The sequence below is a fragment of the Phocoena sinus genome, chromosome 7 (genome assembly GCF_008692025.1).
Source record: "Phocoena sinus isolate mPhoSin1 chromosome 7, mPhoSin1.pri, whole genome shotgun sequence".
NCBI classification, from domain to species: Eukaryota; Metazoa; Chordata; class Mammalia; order Artiodactyla; family Phocoenidae; genus Phocoena; species Phocoena sinus.
In genome coordinates this window covers 113,307,626-113,330,130 of record NC_045769.1, presented here as the reverse complement: position 1 = coordinate 113,330,130, position 22,505 = coordinate 113,307,626, and the positions used below count along the sequence as shown (strand labels likewise).

The 22,505-nt window shown below is 38.7% G+C and overlaps 1 protein-coding gene across 4 annotated transcripts in view; it reads left to right on the top strand.

The window, feature by feature from the left end:
- HERC2 (HECT and RLD domain containing E3 ubiquitin protein ligase 2) overlaps positions 1-22,505 on the top strand; it is a 231,499-nt gene that overhangs the window by 129,162 nt on the left and 79,832 nt on the right. For all 4 annotated transcript variants that reach the window (XM_032636780.1, XM_032636779.1, XM_032636778.1 and 1 more), the window contains 3 exons: positions 2,699-2,889; positions 3,602-3,707; positions 3,796-3,887. In XM_032636780.1, the coding sequence (XP_032492671.1) occupies positions 2,699-2,889; positions 3,602-3,707; positions 3,796-3,887 (389 nt within the window). The remainder of the gene's footprint in view (positions 1-2,698; positions 2,890-3,601; positions 3,708-3,795; positions 3,888-22,505) is intronic.

Genomic DNA, 22,505 nt, shown 5'->3' with positions numbered 1-22,505 from the left:
GTATCTTTTTCTAGCCTTTTACCCTCAATATTTCAGTAATCTTGTGATTAGTGGAGGTTGTAGATAGTTCTGTTTTTTTAAAAAATTCCAGTGTGATGATCTTTGTCTCTTATTTGGATCTTTTAGGTATTTATTTACAGTTAAGGCAGTTACTGAAATATATTTTTTTAATTGATCAACTTCTTAGTGTTTTTTGTTGTTGTTGTTCTGCCTGTTTTCTGTTCCATTTTTTCTCTATTCCATCTTCCTTTGGACTGATACGTTCTTTATTAGTTAGCCAACCACCGCCTCCCCAACACACACACTTGGCTTAGAAGTTACACGTTTAGTGTGTATTCATATACTATATGAGTAGTGTATGTTATATGCATTTTTGGCATTAGTAGTTACTCAAGATATAGTGACATCCTTTTTTGACTTATAAAATCTAATATTATTTAGTACTTTTACCCTCCTCCTAAGCAATGCAAGGACCTGAGATCCCTTTAACTTCATTAACCCTCATTCTGATTTAAATTACCATGTTTTTATTATTGTGTTTTAAAACTTTACACATGTAAATTTTAAACAATACAAGGCATATTATTGTCATTTTCTGTAATATTTGTCAAGATTTTTTTCACATACTTAATATTGTAGTTTTTTTCTATTCCTTTTTGTGTGTTTCACTTTTCATCCATCATCATCTTTCTCCTGCCTAAAGAATGGCCCTTAATATTTTCTTTAATGCATCTATGTGGTTATGAATTCTCTTTTTGTGTGTCTTTATTTCTCCTTTATTTTTGAAAAATATTTTTGCTGGGGCTTTTAGCACTTTAAAAATACTGTTCCATTGTAATTTGGTTTATATTTTTTCTGCTGAAGTCAGCTGCAAGTGTAGTTACTGTTCCATTAAAGCTCTTCAGTCTTTGTAGTTCCCCTTAGCCTGCTTTTGAGGTACTCTTGTTTCTATCTTACACAAATTTTACATGTGTGTACATATGTGTTTCTTTGTATTTATCTTTCTTGTAGTTAGTAGAGCTTATAATTAATTAATTTTCCAGCTTTTTTGAGCTTTAATTGACATATGACATTGTGTAAGTTTAAAGTGTTCAATGTGATGATTTGGTACATGTATATTGCAAAATGATTACCACAGTAAGGTTGGTAGTTAACATGTCCATCACCTCACATAATTACCCTTTTGTGTGTGTGTAGTAAAAACATTTAAGATCTTCTCTTCCAACTTTCAGAGTAGGGCTTTTAAAATTTGTGCCTTGATATCTTTTGTTGGTCTTGGGAAGTTTTCCATCAGTCAATATTTCTTCCAGTATTATCAATGCCCTATTTTCTTTTCCTTCTTTTTTGGGGCTCCTCTTTCACCTGTTACTCTTATCTCTGTCTTCTAAGTCTTTCACCTTCTCGTTTATGTTTTCTAAACTTTTGCTCTTCAGTTTTTCATTCTAGATATTTTTTACTAATTCTGTTTTCACCTGAGTCTAGTCTGCTGGTAAACCTATTCATTGAATTTAAAATTTTAATTACTGTATTTAACAGTTCTAGTTTTTCTTTCTTTTTTTAAAAATAGTTTCCAATTCTCTGCTGAGATATTCAGTGTCTTTTCAAACATAGTAAGTATAGTTATTATACAATTTGTATCTTATAACTCTAATATCTGGAGCCTCTTTGGGTCTCTTTCTATTGTCGGTCATTCTCATAGCTTTTAGTCATGTTTTCTTGTCTCACATTCCATCATGTACTGGACATTATGTTTAAAAAAGTATTTTTTGAGTCAGTTTGAGGCCTAAGATATTATCTTTCTCCAGGGATTGGGGGGATAGGGTTGTTCTTCTAGGTAATTGGGGTAAGTAACTATGTGAGCTCACTTCAGTCCAGTTTCATTGATTGAGGTGATTTCATGCAGAGCTGCAATCTGAACACAAACAGTCACCCTGTAGAGTTCACCCTTCCTCTAGGGGTTCTTTCTTTTGGGATCCCAGCCCAAAGCGTGAGTTTTTCTGTGGCCATCCCTTTCTTTCCTGGTGAGCTCTGGACTCCGGTTCCTGGCCCCCTCGCCCTAGGAAGCCATCAGAAGTGCCATGTGTCCTCTTTAAGGTTCTCCTTAGAAACTGATAAATACACCGGGGAAAAGCAGCCTCTGATCCATGGGGCACTCATCTTGACACCTTTCATCTCAGCCTTTCTCTGATTTTGGTCCCATAATTCTGTATCACCTTGTTAACTCTGATACTTTCAAGATTTATTCATCTTTAAATGTTTTGTCTGCCTCTAGTTGTCCTCAATGGGAGAGCTAGATGAATTTCCAGATTTACCATTAATGGAGGTAGAAACTTCACAAATTTGTTTTTGTTGCATTTATGAAAGGTTTTTTGATAAGAATGTTTTCTGTAAGCACAGTTACTGAACTTGCCCCCCAGCTGCTTATATGTATCGTTCTGTCTGGAAATGTATCACTCTGTTGTTACTTGAGAGAGTCAAGTGGAATAAATCATAGCATTATATGAACTTTATCTCATAAATTGGGGTTAAATACCTTGAATAGGTTTTTTGCAGCCATTTTAGGTATTTATTAGCTCCTTTTAATTTGGAAACATACTATTTTCTTGAAGTAAGGAGCTCAGCACTATGTAATATCTATTTCTTGGTTGTGAAGGTTCTGTCCCACAAGTATTAACACTGTTTGACCGCCATTAAATAGGACAGTCTGCAATATTTTGTGGCCGTTCTGGAAAACAGCTGAAGCGCTCTCACAACAGTCAGCCAGGAATGCTGCTGGACAGCTGGGCACGGATGGTGAAGAGCCTAAACGTGTCATCCTCTGTGAACCAGGCTTCCCGTCTCATTGACGGCAGTGAGCCCTGCTGGCAGTCCTCGGGCTCACAAGGAAAGGTAGTGTGCCATGGGGACACTTCCAGAAACACTTCATTTAGATGGCTTAACCTTTTAGAGCTTCAACACGAACTTTGAGAAACCTACTAAGTTATACTGTGATGGCATCTCTCAGTACTCATTTTGTATTTTAGTTCATAATTACTTTAAAGTTCCAGAGTAATATGCCATCCAGCTTTCATTGTCAGAGATTTTTGAACAATATAGGTAATAGATTTTATATAACTGATAGAGGGTATAATAGGGTTTGTTTTGTTTTGTTTTATTCCCCCACATAAAATATATGAGTTCAGATTCTGCTTCTGGTTAGAAGTTCTTCTAATATATCCTAACAAATGTGTGTTTATCTTTGGAATGCTGTTTTAATCACACTTACATATGGGTGTGCTTCATCTAGACATGCAAGTTAGACTTGGAGAAAGGTGCTTTCCCTCCACTTTGACTCTAGTGTTTTCTATAACCTACTCTTTGATGGGTATTAAGGGACCACCCTAAGTCAGGAGTCTATAAACACATGATTTCTGGGGCTTAGAGGGAGACATTCTTCTAATAAACAAGTAATGCTCTTGTTTCTGCCAGCTTAAAGGCAAATTCTGTCTCTCATGTGAAATTATATATTTAAAAAATCTCATTGAGAGTCAAGCTTTAGTGATACTTTCCAGCTAAAATATAGCTGAATTTTACTAAGAAGGCTTTTTTTTTTTTTTTAAAGCATTGGATTCGTTTGGAGATTTTCCCAGATGTTCTTGTTCATAGATTAAAAATGATAGTGGATCCTGCTGACAGTAGTTACATGCCTTCCCTGGTTGTCGTGTCAGGTACTTGAATTACTTTACTCAAAAAATATCTTCTATCATATAATAAAAACTCCTTTGTCTGATTCCTTTACCCTGTTTTTCTTCCTAGGTGGAAATTCCCTAAATAACCTAATCGAATTAAAGACAATCAACATTAACCCCACTGACACCACAGTGTCCCTTCTGAATGACTCCACAGAGGTAAGTAGAGTCTCCATACTGTTCTCCATAGTGGCCGCACCAATTTACATTCCCACCAACAGTGCAGGAGGGTTCGCTTTTCTCCACACCCTCTCCAGCATTATTATTTGTAGACTTTTTAATGTTGGCCATTCTGACTGGTGTGAGGTGATACCTCATTGTACTTTTGATTTGCATTTGTCTAATAATTAGTGATATTGAGCACCTTTTCATGTGCCTGTTGAGCATCTGTATGTCTTCTTTTGGAGAAATGGCCTCCTGCCCATTTTTTGATTGGGTTTTTTGTTTTTTTGATACTGAACTTCATGAGCTGTTTGTAGATTGTGGAGATTAATCCCTTAACAATTGCATGATTTGCAAATATTTTCTTCCATTCTGAGTGTTGCCTTTTTGTTTTGTTTATGGTTTCCTTTGCTGTGCAAAGACTTTTGAGTTTAATTAGGTTCCATTTGTTTATTTTTATTTCCATTACTCTAGGAAGTGGGTTAAAAAGGATCTTCCTGTGATTTATATCACAGAGTGTTCTGCCTGTTTTCCTCTAAGAGTTTTATAATAATCCAGCCTTACATTTAGGTCTTTAATCCATTTTGAATTTATTTTTGTGTATGGTGTTAGGAAGTGTTCTAATTTCATGCTTTTACATGTAGCTGTCCAGTTTTCCCAGCACCACTTGTCTTTTCTCTATTGTCTATTCTTGCCTCCTTTGTCAAAGATAAGGTGACCATATGTGCGTAGGTTTATTTCTGGGCTTTCTGTCCTGTTCCATTGATCTATATTTCTGTTTTTGTGCCAGTACCATACTGGTTTTGATGACTGTAGCTTTGTAGTATAGTCTGAAGTCAGGGATCCTGATTCCTCCAGCTCTGTTTTTCTTTCTCAAGATTGCTTTGGCTTTGGGGGTCTTCTGTGTCTACATACAAATTAAAAAATTTGTTTGTTCTAGTTCTGTGAAAAATGCCATTGGTAATTTGATAGGGATTGCATTGATACTGTAGATTGCTTGGGGTAGTATAGTCATTTTCACAATATTGATTCTTCCAATCTAAGAACATGGTGTATATTTCCATCTGTTTGTGTCATCTTCTGTTTCCTTCATTAGCATCTTATAGTTTTATGAGTACAGTAAGTCCCCTACATACGAACCTTCAAGATGCGAACTTTTGAAGATGAGAACGTGTGTTCACATGTCCAGTCATGTAAGTTAGTTCACGTCTGGCGTACATCTGGTGTACATTGTCACATGTGTGCATCCTCTACAAGTGGTTATGCTTTTGTATACTTTACAGTACTGTATAGACTACAGTATCTTTATTTCTTTTTTTTTCTGCCCCCGCAAAGCGTGCGCACACTCACACACACACACGCAGTAGATAGTGGAGTCCACATTTATAGCAAAGGTATATTCATATACTTTTTTTTTAGGGTTCCCCAACCTTTTATTTATTTTTTTACATCTTTATTGAAGTATAATTGCTTTACAATGGTGTGTTAGTTTCTGCTTTATAACAAAGTGAATCAGTTATACATATACATATGTTCCTATATCTCTTCCCTCTTGCGTCTTGCTGCCTCCCACCCTCCCTATCCCACCCCTCTAGGTGGTCACAAAGCACCGAGCTGATCTCCCTGTGCTATGCGGCTGCTTCCCACTAGCTATCTGTTTTACGTTTGGTAGTGTATATATGTCCATGCTACTCTCTCTCTTTGTAACAGCTTACCCTTCCCCCTCCTCATATCTTCAAGTCCATTCTCTAGTAGGTCTGTCTTTATTCCTGTCTTACACCTAGGTTCTTCGTGACGGTTTTTCTTTTCCTTAAATTCCATATATATGTGTTAGCATACGGAATTTGTCTTTTTTTTCTGACTTACTTCACTCTGTATGACAGACTCTACGTCCATCCACCTCATTACAAATAGCTCAATTTCGTTTCCTTTTATGGCTGAGTAATATTCCATTGTATATCTGTGCCACATCTTCTTTATCCATTCATCCGATGATGGACACTTAGGTTGTTTCCATCTCCGGGCTATTGTAAATAGAGCTGCAATGAACATTATGGTACATGACTCTTTTTGAATTATGGTTTTCTCAGGATATATGCGCAGTAGTGGGATTGCTGGGTCATATGGCAGTTCTATTTGTAGTTTTTTAAGGAACCTCCATACTGTTCTCCATAGTGGCTATACGAATTCCCATTCCCACCAGCAGTGCAAGAGTGTTCCCTTTTCTCCACACCCTCTCCAGCATTTATTGTTTCTAGATACTTTGATGATGGCCATTCTGACTGGTGTGAGATGATGTCTCATTGTAGTTTTGATTTGCATTTCTCTAATGATTAATGATGTTGAGCATTCTTTCATGTGTTTGTTGGCACTCTGTATATCTTCCTTGGAGAAATGTCTACTTAGGTCTTCTGCCCATTTTTGGATTGGGTTTTTATTTTTTGTTATTGAGCTGCATGAGCTGCTTATAAATTTTGAAGATTAATCCTTTGTCAGTTGCTTCATTTGCAAATACTTTCTCCCATTTTGAGGGTTGTCTTTTGGTCTTGTTTATGGTTTCCTTTGCTGTGCAAAAGCTTTGAAGTTTCATTAGGTCCCATTTGTTTATTTTTGTTTCTCTAGGAGGTGGGTCAAAAAGGATCTTGCTGTGATTTATGTCATAGAGTGTTCTGCGATGTTTTCCTCTAAGAGTTTGATAGTTTCTGGCCTTACATTTAGGTCTTTAATCCATTTTGAGTTTATTTTTGTGTATGGTATTAGGGAGTGATATAATCTCACTTTTACATGCACCTATCCAGTTTTCCCAGCACCACTTACTGAAGAGGCTGTCCTTTCTCCACTGTACATTCCTGCCACCTTTATCAAAGATATGGTGTCCATATGTGCGTGGGTTTATCTCTGGGCTTTCTATCCTGTTCCATTAATCTGTCTTTCTGTTTTTGTACCAGTACCATACTGTCTTGATTACTGTAGCTTTGTAGTATAGTCTGAAGTCAGGGAGCCTGATTCCTCCAGCTCCGTTTTTCATTCTCAAGATTGCTTTGGCTATTCGGGGTCTTTTGTGTTTCCATACAAATTGTGAAATTTTTTGTTCTAGTTCTGTGAAAAATGCCAGTGGTAGTTTGATAGGGATTGCATTGAATCTGTAGATTGCTTTGGGTAGTATAGTCATTTTCACAATGTTGATTCTTCCAATCCAAGAACATGGTATATCTCTCCATCTATTTGTATCATCTTTAATTTCTTTCATCAGTGTCTTATACTTTTCTGCATACAGGTGTTTTGTCTCCATAGGTAGGTTTATTCCTAGATATTTTATTCTTTTTGTTGCAGTGGTAAATGGGAGTGTTTTCTTGATTTCACTTTCACATTTTTCATCATTAGTGTATAAGAATGCAAGAGATTTCTGTGCATTAATTTTGCATCCTGCTACTTTACCAAATTCATTGATTAGCTCTAGTAGTTTTCTGGTAGCATCTTTAGGATTCTCTATGTATAGTATCATGTCATCTGCAAACAGTGACAGCTTTACTTGTTCTTTTCCGATTTGGATTCCTTTTATTTCCTTTTCTTCTCTGATTGCTGTGGCTAAAACTTCCAAAACTGTGTTGAATAAGGGTGGTGAGAGTGGGCAACCTTGTCTTGTTCCTGATCTTAGTGGAAATGCTTTCAGTTTTTCACCATTTTGGATGATGTTGGCTGTGGGTTTGTCATATATGGCCTTTATTATGTTGAGGAATGTTCCCCCTGTGCCTACTTTCTGCAGGGTTTTTATCATAAATGGGTGTTGAATTTTGTCGAAAGCTTTCTCTGCATCTGTTGAGATGATCATATGGTTTTTCACCTTCAGTTTATTAATATGGTGTATCACGTTGATTGATTTGCATATATTGAAGGATCCTTGCATTCCTGGAATAAAACCCCCTTGATCATGGTGTATGATCCTTTTAATGTGCTGTTAGATTCTGTTTGCTAGTATTTTATTGAGGAGTTTTGCATCTATGTTCATCAGTGATACTGGCCTGTAGTTTTCTTTCGTTGTGACATCCTTGTCTGGTTTTGATATCAAGGTGATGGTGGCCTCGTAGAATGAGTTTCGGAGTGTTACTCCACTGCTATATTTTGGAAGAGTTTGAGAAGGATAGGTGTTAGCTCTTCTCTAATTGTTTGATAGAATTCGCCTGTGAAGCCATCTGGTCCTGGGCTTTTTCTTGTTAGAAGATTTTTAATCACAGTTACAATTTCAGTGCTTGTGATTGGTCTGTTTATATTTTCTGTTTCTTCCTGATTCAGTCTTGGCAGGTTGTGCATTTCAAAGAATTTGTCCATTTCTTTCAGGTTGTCCATTTTATTGGCATAGAGTTGCTTGTAGTAATCTCTCATGATCTTTTGTATTTCTGCAGTGTCAGTTGTTAGTTCTACTTTTCCATTTCTCATTCTATTGATTTGAGTCTTGTCCCTTCTTTTCTTGATGAGTCTGGCTAATGGTTTATCAATTTTGTTTATCTTCTCAAAGAACCAGCTTTCAGTTTTATTGACCTTTGCTATCGTTTCCTTCATTTCTTTTTCATTTATTTCTGATCTGATTTTTATGATTTCTTTCCTTCTGGTAACTTTGGGTTTTTTTTATTCTTCTTTCTCTAATTGCTTTAGGTGCAAGGTTAGTTTGTTTATTCGAGATGTTTCCTGTTTCTTAAGGTAGGATTATATTGCTGTAAACTTCCCTCTTAGAACTGCTTTTGCTGCATCCCATACGTTTTGGGTCATCGTGTCTCCATTGTCATTTGTTTCTAGGTATTTTTTAATTTCTTCTTTGATTTCTTCAGTGATCACTTGGTTATTAAGTAGTGTATTGTTTAGCCTCCATGTGTTTGTATTTTTTATGGATCTTTTCCTGTAATTGATATCTAGTCTCACAGCGTTGTGGTCGGAAACGATACTTAATACAATTTCAATTTTCTTAAATTTACCAAGGCTTGATTTGTGACCCAAGGTATGATCTATCCTGGAGAATGTTCCATGGGCACTTGATGTGTATTCTGTTGTTTTTGGATGGAATGTCCTATAAATATCAGTTAAGTCCATCTTATCATTTAAAGAGTGTGTTTCCTTATTTATTTTCATTTTGGATGATCTGTCCATTGGTGATAGTGTGGTGTTGAAGTCCCCTACGATGAATGTGTTACTGTCGATTTCCCCTTTTATGGCTCTTAGTATTTGCCTTATGATTTGAGGTGCTCCTTTGTTGGGTGCATAAATATTTACAATTGTTATATCTTCTTCTTGGATCGATCCTTTGATCATTGTGTAGTGTCCTTCTTTGTCTCTTCGAATAGTCTTTATTTTAAAGTCTACTTTGTCTAATATGAGAATTGCTACTCCAGCTTTCTTTTGGTTTCCATTTGCATGGAATATCTTTTTCCAATCCCTTACTTTCAGTGGTATGTGTCTCTAGGTCTGAAGTGGGTTTCTTGTAGACAGCATATACGTGGGTCTTGTTTTTGTATCCATTCAGCCAATCTGTGTCTTTTGGTGGGAGCATTTAGTCCGTTTACATTTAAGGTAATTATCGATATGTATGTTCCTATTCCCATTTTCTTAATTGTTTTGGGTTTTGTATTGTAGGTCTTTTCCTTCTCTTGTGTTTCTTGCCTAGAGCAGTTCCTTTAGCATTTGTTGTAAAGCTGGGTTGGTGGTGCTTAACTCTCTCAGCTTTTGCTTGTCTGTAAAGGTTTTAATTTCTCCATCAAATCTGAAATCCTTGCTGGGTAGAGTAGTCTTGGTTGCAGGTTTTTCTCCTTTATCACTTTAAATATCTCTTGCCATTGCCTTCTGGCTTGCAGAGTTTCTGCTGAAAGATCAGCTTTTAACCTTATGGGGATTCCCTTGTGTGTTATTTGTTGTTTTTCCCTTGCTGCTTTTAATATGTTTTCTTTGTATTTAATTTTTTTTTTTTTTTGGTATGCGGGCCTCTCAGTGTTGTGGCCTCTCCTGTTGCGGAGCACAGGCTCTGGACATGCAGGCTTAGTGGCCATGGCTTACGGGCCCAGCTGCTTTGCAGCATGTGGGATATTCCTGGACCCGGGGCACGAACCCATGTGCCCTGCATCGGCAGGTGGACTCTCTACCACTGCGCCACCAGGGAAGCCCTGTATTTAATTTTTGACAGTTTGTTTAATATGTATCTTGGCATATTTCTCCTTGGATTTATCCTGTATGGGATTCTCTGTGCTTCCTGGACTTGATTAACTATTTCCTTTTGCATATTAGGGAAGTTTTCAACTATAATCTCTTCAAATATTTTCTCAGTCCCTTTCTTTTTCTCTTCTTCTTCTGGAACCCCTATAATTCGAATGTTGGTGCGTTTAATGTTGTCCCACAAGTCTCTGAGAGTTACCTCAGTTCTTTTCATTCTTTTTTCTTTATTCGGCTCTGCAGTAGTTATTTCCACTATTTTATTTTCCAGGTCACTTATCCGTTCTTCTGCCTCAGTTATTCTGCTATTGATCCCATCTAGAATACTTTTCATTTCATTTATTGTGCTATTCATTGTTGCTTGTTTGCTCTTTAGTTCTTCTAGGTCCTTGTTAAATGTTTCTTGCATTTTGTCTATTCTATTTCCAAGATTTTGGATATTTACTATCATTATTCTGAATTCTTTTACAGGTAGACTGCCTATTTCCTCTTCATTTGTTACGTCTGGTGGGTTTTTATCTTGCTCCTTCATCGGGTGTGTGTTTTTCTGTCTTCTCATTTTGCTTATCTTACTGTGTTTGGGGTCTCCTTTTTGTAGGCTGCAGGTTCATAGTTCCCGTTGTTTTTGGTGTCTGTCCCCAGTGGCTAAAGCTGATTCAGTGGGTTGTATAGACTTCCTGGTGGAGGGGACTAGTGCCTGTGTTCTGGTGGATGAGGCTGGATCTTGTCTTTCTGGTGGGCAGGTCCACGTCTGGTGGTGTGTTTTGGGGTATCTATGGACTTACTATGATTTTAAGCAGCCTCTCTGCTAATGGATGGGGTTGTGTTCCTGTCTTGCTAGTTGTTTGGCATAGGGTGTCCAGCACTGTAGCTTGCTGGTCATTGAGTGAAGCTGGGTGTTGGTGTTGAGATGGAGATCTGTGGGAGAGTTTTGCCGTTTGATATTATGTGGAGCTGGGAGGTCTCTTGTGGACCAGTGTCCTGAAGTTGGTTCTCCCACCTCAGAGGCACAGCACTGACTCCTGGCTACAGCACCAAGAGCCTTTCATCCGCACGGCTCAGAATTAAAGGGAGAAAAAGTAGAAAGAAAGAAAGGTAGGAAGAAAGGAAGGAAGGAAGAGGGGAGGGAGGGAGGCAGGGAGGTGGGAAGGGAGGGAGGGAAGGAAAGGAAGGAAGGAAGGAAGGAAGGAAGGAGATAAAATAAAATAAAGTAAGATAAAATAAAATAAAGTTATTAAAATAAAAAGTCATTATTGGGGCTTCCCTGGTGGCACAGTGGTTGAGAGTCCGCCTGCCGATGCAGGGGACACAGGTTCGTGCCCTGGTCCGGGAAGATCCCACATGCCGCGGAGTGGCTGGGCCCGTGAGCCATGGCCACTGAGCCTGTGCGTCCGGAGCCTGTGCCCCGCAATGGGAGAGGCCACAACAGTGAGAGGCCCGCGTACCGAAAAAAAAAAAAAAAAAAAAAGTCATTATTAAGAAAAAAATTTTGTTTGAAAAGGAAGAAATACAAAAACAAAAACGGACGTATAGAATCCTAGGACAAATGGTGGGAGCAAAGCTATACAGACAGTCTCTCACACAGAAACATACACATACACACAAAGACAGGAAAAGGGAAAAAATTAATAAATCTTGCTCTCAAAGTCCACCTTAATTTGGGATTATTTGTTGTCTATTCATGTATTCCACAGATGCAGGGGACATCAAGTTGATTGTGGAGCTTTAATCCGCTGCTTTTGAGGCTGCTGGGAGAGATTCCCTTTCTCTTCTTTGTTCTCTCAGCTCCTGGGGTTCAGCTTTGGATTTGGCCCTGCCTACCTGTGTAGGTTGCCGGAAGGGCGTCTGTTCTTCGCTCAGACAGGATGGGGTTAAAGGAGCAGCTCCTTTGGGGACTCTGGCTCACTCAGGCCAGAGGGGAGGGAGGGGCGCGGAGTGCGGGGTGAGCCAGCTGCGGCAGAGGCCGGCGTGAGGTTGCACCAGCCTTAGGCGCGCCGTGCGTTCTCCCGGGGGAGTTGTCCCTGGATCCCAGGACCCTGGCAGTGGCGGGCTGCACAGGCTCCCCAGAGGAGGTTGTGGATAGTGACCTGTGCTCACACACAGGCTTCTTGGTGGCGGCTGCAGCGCGTTAGCATCTCATGCCCGTCTCTGGGGTCCGCAGTTTTTTTTTTTTTCACATCTTTATTGGAGTATAATTGCTTTACAATGGTGTGTTAGTTTATGCTTTATAACAAAGTGAATCAGTTATACATATGTTCCCATATCTCTTTCCTCTCGCGTCTCCCTCCTTCCCACCCTCCCTATCCCACCCCTCCAGGCGGTCCGCACTTTTAGCTGCGGCTCGCACCCATCTCTGGAGCTCCTTTAAGCAGCGCGCACCAGGAAACAAAGAGGGAAGAAAAAGTCTCTTGCCTCTTCGTCAGGTCCAGAGTTTTCCCCGGACTCCCTCCCGGCTAGCTGTGGTGCACTAACCCCCTGAAGGCTGTGTTCATGCCGCCAGCTCCAGTCCTCTCCCTGCGCTCCGACCTCTCCCTGAAGCCCGACCCTCAGCTCCCAGCCCCGCACACCCCAGCAAGTGAGCAGACAAGCCTCTCGGGCTGGTGAGTGCCGGTCGATACCAATCCTCTGTGCGGGAATCTCTTCGCTTTGCCCTCGGCACCCGTGTTGCTGTGCTCTCCTTCGTGGCTCTGAAGCTTTCCCCTTGTGCCACCCGCAGTCTCTGCCCGCGAAGGGATTTCCTAGTGTGTGGAAACCTTTCCTCCTTCACAGCTCCCTCCCACTGGTGCAGGTCCTGTCCCTATCCTTTTGTCTCTGTTTATTCTTTTTTCTTTTGCCCTACCCAGGTACGTGGGGAGTTTCTTGCCTTTTGGGAGGTGTGAGGTCTTCTGCCAGCGTTCAGTAGGTGTTCTGTAGGAGTTGTTCCACGTGTAGATGTATTTCTGGTGTATCTGTGGGGAGGAAGGTGATCCCCACATCTTACTCTTCCGCCATCTTCCCCTCGTCCCAGTATCTTTATTTCAAGCCCAGGATAGGCTTTATGGCCTTTATTATGTTGAGGTATGTTCCCTCTGTGCCTGCTTTCTGGAGAGTTTTTATCATAAGTGTGTGTTGAATTTTGTCAAAAGCTTTTTCTGCACCCATTTGAGATGATAATATGGTTTTTATTCTTCAGTTTGTTAACATGGTGTATCACACTGATTTGTGGATACTGAAAAATCCTTGCACCCCTGGGATAATTTTGCTTGATGATGGTGTATGATCCTTTTAATGTATTGTTGGATTCGGTTTGCTAGTATTTTGTTGAGAATTTTTAAAATATTTATTTGGTTGAGCCAGGTCTTACTTGCAGCAGTCGGGCTCCTTAGTTGCGGCTCACGGACTCCTTAGTTGCGTCACGTGGGCTCCTTAGTTGTGGCAGGCAGGTTACTTAGTTGTGGTTTGAGGGCTCCTTAGTTGTGGCTCACCAGCTCCTTAGTTGTTGCACATGGGCTCCTTAGTTGTGGCAGGTGGGCTCCATTAGTTGAGGCTCACAGGCTCCTTAGTTGCGGTTCACCAGCTGCTTAGTTGCAGCATGCAGGTGGGATCTAGTTCCCTGACCAGGGATCAAACCCAGGCCCCCTGCATTGGGAGCGTGGAGTCTTAACCACCCGCGCCACCAGGGAGGTCACCTGTTGAGGATTTTTGTGTCTATGTTCATCAGTGATAATTGCCCTGTAAATTTTCATTTCGTGTGTGTGTGTGTGTGTGTGTGTGTGTGTGTGTGTGTGAGATATCTTTGTCTGGTTTTGCTATCAGGGCGATGGTGGCTTCATAGAATGAGCTTGGGAATGTTACTTCCTCTGCAGTTTGTTTTTTTGCAGTAGTTTCAGAAGGATAGGTGTTAACTCTTCTCTAAATGTTTGGTAGAATTCACCTGTGAAGCCACCTGGTCCTGAACTTTTGATTGTTGCAAGTTTTAAAATCACAGATTTAGCACATAATTAACTGAAAAGCTTTTGCACAACAAAGGATACCCTGGAGAAAATGAAAAGACAACCTATTGAATGGGAGAAAAAAATTGAAATGGTATGACTGATAAGGGATTAATATACAACATATATCAACAGCTCATACAACTCGACAGCAAAAAAACAACCCAATTACAAAATGGGCAGAAGAACTGAATAGACATTTTTCCAAAGAAGAAATGCAGATGGCCAACAGGCAGATGAAAAGATACTCAAAATCACAAATCATCAGTGAAATGCAAATTAAAACCACAATGAGATATCACCTCAGACCTGTCAGAATGGCTGTCATCAAAAAGAACACAAATAACAAATGTTAGCGAGGACTGCAGAAAAGGGAACACTTGTACACTGTTGGTGGGAATGTAAATTGGTACAGGTATATATCCGAAAGAGATAACATGTACCCCAATGTTCATAGCAACATTATTTACAATTGTCAAGATAGGGAAGCAACCTAAGTGTCCATCAACAGAAGAACGGATAAAGATGTGGTACATAAATACAATGGAGTACTGCTCAGCCACAAAAGAGAATGAAAATTTGCCATTTGCAACAACATGGAGGGACTTGGAGGGCATTATGCTAAGTGAAATAAGTCAGACAGAGAAAGACAGATACTGTATGATATCACTGTACATGTGGAATCTAAAAAATACACCAGTTAGTGAATATAACAGAAAAAGAAGCTGAGTCATAGACATAGAGAACAAACTAGTGGCTACCAGGGGGAGAAGGAAGAGGGAAAGGGCAATATAGGGGTAGGGAGTTAAGAGGCACAAAGTATTAGGTATAAAATAAGCTACAAGGATATATTGTACAACATGGGGAATATAGCAGATATGGAGTATAACCTATAAAAATTGTGAATCACTCTATTGTATACCTGTAACTCACATATTATTATATATCAGCTATACATCAATGAAAAATAAATTGCTTAATTGATTTAAAGAAGTCACAGATTCAATATCAGTACTTGTAATTGGTCTGTTCATACTTCCTATTTCTTCGTGATTCTGTCTTGGGAGATTATACCTTTTAGGAATTTGTCCATTTCTTCTAGGTTGTCCATTTAATTGGCATGTTGTTGCTCGTAGTAGTCTCTTATGACCCTTTATATTTCTGTGCTCTTGGTTATAACTTCTTTTTCATTTCTGATTTTATTGTTTCCGGCCCTCTCCCGTTTTTTTCTTGATGATTCTGACTAAAGGTTTATCAATTTTTTTTTTTCTGTTTTCAAAGGACCAGCTTGTAGTTTCATTGATCTTTTCTATTGGTATTTTAGTCTCTATTTCATTTATTTCTGCTCTGATCTTTATGATTTCTTTTCTTCTCCTAACTTTGGCTTTTGTTTGTTCTTGTTTCTCTCTTTGCTTTAGGCATAAGGTTTGTTGTTTATTTGAGAACTCCCCTCTTAGAATTGCTTTGCTGCATCTCATAGGTTTTGGATCACCATGTTTTTATTTTCATTTGTCTGTAGGTATTTTCTGATTTCCTCCTTGATTTCTTCAGTGATCCACTGGCTGTTTAGTAGCATATTGTTCAGCCTCCACATGCTTGTTTTTTTTTGCAGTTGTTTTCTTGTTGATTTCTAATCTCATAGTGTTGTGGTCGTAAAAGATGCTTGCTATTATTTCAGTTTTCTTAAATTTACCGAGGCTTGCTTTGTGGCCTCACATGTCATCTCTCCTGGAGAATGTTCCATGTGCAGTTGAAAAGAATGTGTATTCTGCTACTCTCAGGTAGAATGCTTTATAAATATCAATTAAGCCCCTCTGGTCTAATATGTCATTTAAAGCCTGTGTTTCCTTATTGATTTTCTGTCTGGGGGATCTGTCCACTAATGAAGGTGGGGTATTAATGTCCCTCGCTGTTATTGTGTTACTGTCGATTTCTCCTTTTATGTCTGTTAATGTTTGCCTTATATATTGAGATGCTTCCCTGTTGGGTGTATATATATTTACAATTGTTGTATTTCCTTGGATTGAAGAAGATACAACATTTCTTCCCCTCATTTTCAGTTTGTATGTGTCTCTAGATCTGAAGTGAGTCTCCTATAGGCAGCAGATATGTGGGCCATGTTTTTGTTTCCATTCAGTCAGTCTGTGTCTTTTGGTTGGAGCATTTAGTCCGTTTACATTTAAGGTATTTATCCATATGTATGTTCCTATTACCGTTTTGCTAATTGTTTTGGACTTGTTTTTGTAGGTCTTTTTTCCCCCTTTCTTCTTTTGTTCTCTTCTGATTTGATGTATATCTTTAGTGTTATTTTGCATTCCTTTTTCTTTTTTGTGTGTATTTCTATTACAGGTTTTTGTTTTGTTACTTTTGGTTTGTTTTTGTTACTATGAGGTTTTTGTACAGCAGTCTAGTTAAATATGTGCTTGTTTTAAGTTGCTGATCTCTTAATTTCAAATGCATTTTAGATACCCTATATTTGTACTCTTCTCCCCTCATGGTCACTGCTTTTGAATTCATATTTTACATCTAATTGTTTTGTCTATCCCTTAAACCCTTATTGTGGGTACAGATGATTTTACTCCTTTTGTCTTTTAACCTCCCTACTAGCTTTGTGTGTGAATGATTTCCTGCTGTATGTTTGCCTTTACCAGTGAGCTTTTCCATTTTGTAATTTTCTTGTTTCTAGTTGTGTCGTTTTCTTTTCCACCTAGAGGAGTTCCTTTAGCATTTGCTGTAAAGCTGGTTTGATGTTCCTGAATTCTTTTAGCTTTTACTTGTCTGTAAAGCTTTTGTTTTCTTCATCAAATCACAGTGAGAGTCTTGCAGTGTAGAATATTCTTGGTTATAGGTTCTTCTCTTTCATCACTTTATATTGTGCATTCCCTTCTGGTCTGCAGAGGTTTTGCTGAAAAATCAGCTGATAGCCTTATAGGATTCCCTTGTATGTTGTCTTTTGCTTTTCCCTTGTTACTTTTAATATTCTCTCTTTATCTTTTAATTTTTTCATTTTTATGACAATAGTCCTTGTGTATTCCTCTGTGGGTTAATCCTATATGGGATTCTCTGTGCTTCCTGGACTTGGTTGACTTTTTCCTTTCCCAGCTTAGGTAAGTTTTCAGCTATTATCTCTTCAGATATTTTATCAAGTCCTTTCTCTCTCTCTTCTTCTGGGACCCCTATAATATGAATATTTATGTGCTTGTCGTCGTCCTACTGGTCTCTTAAACTGTCCTCATTTCTTTTTGTTCTCTTTTCTATTTGGTAGCAGTGATTTCCAGTACTGTGTCTTCTAGCTCACTAATCCATTCTTCTGCCTCATTTAGGCTACTGTTGATTCCTTCTAGTATATTTTTCAGTTCAGTTATTGCATTCCTTAATTCTGTTTGGTTGTTCTGTATATTTTCTAATTCTTTATTTAAAAACTTCTAATTTCTCACTCTGTGCATCTGTTCTCCTTCTGAGTTCTTTCATCATCTTTATCATCATTACTCTGAACTCTTGGGTAGGTTGCCTCGACGTCACTTAGTTTTTCTTATGGTGTTTTATCTTCTTACTTCGTCTGAAACATAATCCTGTTGCTTCATTTTGTTTAAATTGCTATTTGTATGTATGTGGTAGGTTGGTTCTGCTTCTCAACCTTGGAGAAGTGGCCCTCTGTAAGAAGATGTCCTGTGCATCCCAGCAGTGCAGTTCCTTCTCATCATCCAAGGAAGGGGCACGGGCCAGCTGGTTCCAGGGTAGGGTCTGGCCTGCATTTGCAGACTTGGTCTGTTGGCTGAAGGACTGTCGTTTTCTTGCTTCTGGTGTCTGACCTCTGGTGAGTGAGGCTGATCTAGATAGTTGAGTGAGTGAGATTCCTGGCAGGTGGGGCTGGTGCCTGCCCCCTGGTAGGTGGAGTTGGGTCTTGGTCCTCTGGTGGGCAGGACCATGTATAGAGGCAGCTGTGGGCTCAGGAAGTCTTTAGGCAGTCTGTCTGCTGATGGCTGTTTCTGCACCTAGTTTGTTGTTTATCCTGAGGCGTTCCAGCATTGGAGCCTAGAGTCTGGTGGGTAGGGCCAGGTCTTGGTGCCAGAATGTCAGCCTCCAGGAGAGCTCATGCAGATGAATATTCTCCTGATATATCTGCCACTAGTGTCTATGCCCCCAGTGTGGGCCACAGCCTCTCCCTGTCTCCCCAGGAGACCCTCCAAGACCAGCAGGTAGATCTGGCCCAGATACCTATCAAATTGCTGCTTTTGCTCTTGGTCCTGGTGCATGTGAGATTTTGCATGAACCCTTTATGAGTGAAGTCTCTATTTCCCCCAGTCCTCTGGAGCTCCTCCAGTCAAGCCCCCGCTGATCTTCAAAGGCAGATGCTCTCAGGGTTCCTCTTCCCAGTGCCAGACCCCCAGGCTGGGGAGCGTGATGTGAGGCTCAGAACTCTCACTCCTGTTGGAGAACCTCTGTAATATAATTATTCTCCAATTTGTGAGTTGCCAACCCCGGTGGGTATGGGATTTAATTATATCATGAGCCTGCCTGTCCTAGCAGTCTTGCTGTGGTCCATCTTTATGTCTTTAGCTGTAGAGGATCTTTTCTAGTAGGTGTCAGTCTTTTTCAACGATAGTTGTTCTGCAGATTGTTGTGATTTTATTGTGCTTGTGAGAAGAGGTGAGCTTAGTGTCCTTCTACTCTGCCATCTTGGCCACTCTCCCATAGTGTTCCTTTTTGATGGTTTGCAAATGACAATGGAGTTGCCTTTTTTTGACCATCTCTATAATAACATTGAGCCCATATTTTCCCCCTTAATTAAATAATTGTATTTATTTTAAAATTTGACATGTATACAACTTGAATTTGTTGCTTATCAGATCAGCTTGAAAAGAAAACAAAACAAATTTCTTCCTCACTATCTTTGGTAAGAAGCAGAGGTAAAAGCTCTTGGCAAAAGTCATTGCCAAGCATGTCAGGGTGCTTTGTGCATTTAGCATTGTGTTATTCACGTTAAATATCTGTTACTATTGCAATAGTTCTTTCTGACCATACATGTGTCACTGGAAATTGCTTTTTTGTTTTCATACCTTTAATTTGGTAATAAGGAAAATTTCAAAATGAATCCAAGTTAATTTTATCTCCTGAAAATTCTGTCTGAGAGAATCAGTGAAGGTTCTTTTAAACAGTACATATTACAGATCAGTGAGACTGCCTTATAAATCTTCCAGTAAATCTTTCCACACAGACGTGAACACTATTTTAGTAAATTAAATATATTTAAAGTAACGCAGGTTAAAGCAGTTTTTTTAACTACCTATACGTTATCTCATGAGAACTTATTTAATTGGTATGATAGTGGGTACCAAATAGTTGACTTTTTATTCATCTAAAGTTTATCATAAGTGAGTTTATTTTTAAATTATTAAATGCAGTTTGCCAATCATTGCTTTATTACTTAAAAAAATTTTTATTGGCGTATAGTTGACTTACAGTGTGTTAGTTTCAGGTGTACAGCAAAGTGAATCAGTTATACATGTACATGTATCCACTCTTTTTTTTTAGATTCTTTTCCCATATAGGCCATTACAGAGTATTGAGTAGAGTTCCCTGTGCTATACAGCAGGTTCTTATTAGTTATCTATTTTATATATAGCAGTGTGTATATGTCAGTCCCAGTCTCCCAATTTATCCCTCCCCCCGTTATCCCTTGGTAACTATAAGTTTGTTTTCTACATCCATGACTCTACTTCTGTTTTGTAAATAAGTTCATTTGTACCCTTTTTTTTTTAGATTCCACGTGTAAGCGATATCATATGATGTTTGTTTTTCTGTGTCTGACTTACTTCACTTGGTATGACCATCTCTAGGTCCATCCATCTTGCTGCAAATGGCATTATTTTGTTCTTTTTTATGGCTGAGTTATATTCCATTGTATATATGTACCACATCTTCTTTATCCATTCCTCTTGTGACGGACATTTATGTTGCTTCCATGTCCTGGCTATTGTAAATAGTGCTCCAGTAAAGATAGGGGTGCATGTATCTTTTCAAATTATGGTTTTCTCAGGACATATGCCCAGGAGTGGGATTGCTGGGCCATATGGTAGTTCTGTTTTTAGCTTTTAAAGGAACCTCCATACTGTTCTCCATAGTGGCTGCACCAATTTACATTCCCACCAACAGTGTAGGAGGGTTCCCTTTGCCCTACACCCTCTGTAACATTTACTGTTTGTAGATTTTTTGATGATGGATATTCTGACCAGTTTGAGGTGATACCTCATTGTATTTTTGATTTGCATTTGTCTAATAATTAGTGATATTGAGCATCTTCTCATGTGCCTGTTGCCCATCTATCTGTATGTCTTCTTTGGAGAAATGGCTCTTTAGATCTTCCACCCATTTTTTGATTGGGCTATTTGTTTGTTTGATATTGAGCTTCATGAGCTGTTTGTATATTTTGGAGATTAATCCTTTGTTAGTTGCTTTGTTTGCAAATATTTTCTCCCATTCTGACAGTCGTCTTTTTGTTTTGTTTATGGTTTCCTTTTGAGTTTAATTAGGTCCCATTTGTTTATTTTTTTTTTTTTAACATCTTTATTGGGGTATAATTGCTTTACAATGGTGTGTTAGTTTCTGCTTTATAACAAAGTGAATCAGTTATACATATACATATGTTCCCATATCTCTTCTCTCTTGCGTCTCTCTCCCTGCCACCCTCCCTAGCCCACCCCTCCAGGCAGTCAGAAAGCACCGAGCCGATATCCCTGTGCCATGTGGCTGCTTCCCACTAGCTATCTACCTTATGTTTGTTAGTGTGTATATGTCCATTTTGTTTTTATTTTCATTACTTTAGGAGGTGGATCAAAAAAGATCTTGCTGCGATTTATGTCAAAGATTGTTTTGCCTATGTTTTCCTCTAAGAGTTTTATAATAATCCAGCCTTACATTTAGGTCTTTAATCCATTTTGAGTTTATTTTTGTGTATGGTGTTAGGGAGTGTTCTAATTTCATTCTTTTATATGTAGGTGTCGAGTTTTCCCAGCACCACTTATTAAAGACACTGTCTTTTCTCCATTGTAGAGTCTTGCCTCCTTTGTCATAGATTAGGTGACCATCGGTGTGTGGGTTTATCTCTGGGCTTTCTATCCCGTTGCATTGATTTGTATTTCTGTTTTTGTGCCAGTACCATACTGTTTTGATTACTGTAGATTTGTAGTATAGTCTGAAGTCAGGGATCCTGGTTCCTCCAGCTTTGTTTTTCTTTTGCAAGATTGCTTTGGCTATTCAGGGTCTTTTGTGTTTCCATACAATCTGTAAATTTTTTTGTTCTAGTTCTGTGAAAAATGCCATTGGTAATTTGAAATGGATTGTGTTGGATCTGTAGATTGCTTTGGGTAGTATAGTCATTTTCACAATATTGATTCTTCCAATCTAAGAACATGGTATATCTCTCCATCTGTTTGTGTCGTCTTTGATTTCTTTCATCAGTATCTTATAGTTTTCTGAGTACAGGTCTTTTGCCTCCTTGGGTAAGAATCATTGCTTTATTATTTTTTTCTGCCCACATAAAGGCAGGCAAGTTCCATGTGATCCCAGTGTGTTACGTTAAAGAAGCTGATACACAGCCAGCGATAGGTTAAGTTTTTCAAGGTGGAAGGTTGGTAACTTGTATCTAGAGACTATGGGACCATACCAACACTTTCCCCCAGGTCTAAGAGTTGATGCTTTGGCCCTTGGGTACACCAGAAGGTTTTTGTTCTATTTATTTTCTTCCTGTCTTTGATAACTAAAATTTTGGAACACCATTCATTCTTGAATGTCATTAAACTGTTTTATGGAATACCATGTAATAAATTAACAGTTAATACAAATGGTGGTAATAAATTAATAAAGTGGCAAATGATGAAAATTGAAGATATTGTTGAGTTTTTTTGAGAAAAGATAATATTGCATTTTAGTGCATTTTATTAACTTATTGCTGGGTAGTGGAATGTAGCTTGTCTGTTACCTTAATTATGCTACTGAATTCTTTTTTTTTGTATTTTAAGTAAATCAGTAACCACAGAAATTTATTCAGTAACTGAGATAGGTATTCATGAAAGGTGTATTGATTTTAATAAATTTTAATAAATTTTTAGTTCAGAACAATTTATTACATAATATTTGAGAAGCACAGAATAGTGTATTTCACGTATATGAGAAATATGAAGCATTGTGAGTATTCAGAAAATTCAAGGCCCACTCTCCATCCCTCCAACCAACTTAAGAACTAGAATATTACCATTCCTGTAAAGCTACTGGACTCTTTCTTCTAGCATTGCTTTTCCTATCAAAATGGTTTGTGACAGGAATTTTCTAACATAACTGTAAATAGTAAGTATACTGAATCCTCCATGAACCTATCACCTAGTTTCAATGATTATCAACATTTTGCCAGTCGTGTTTCACTAACTCCGTCTATGTGCCCCCCCTACCC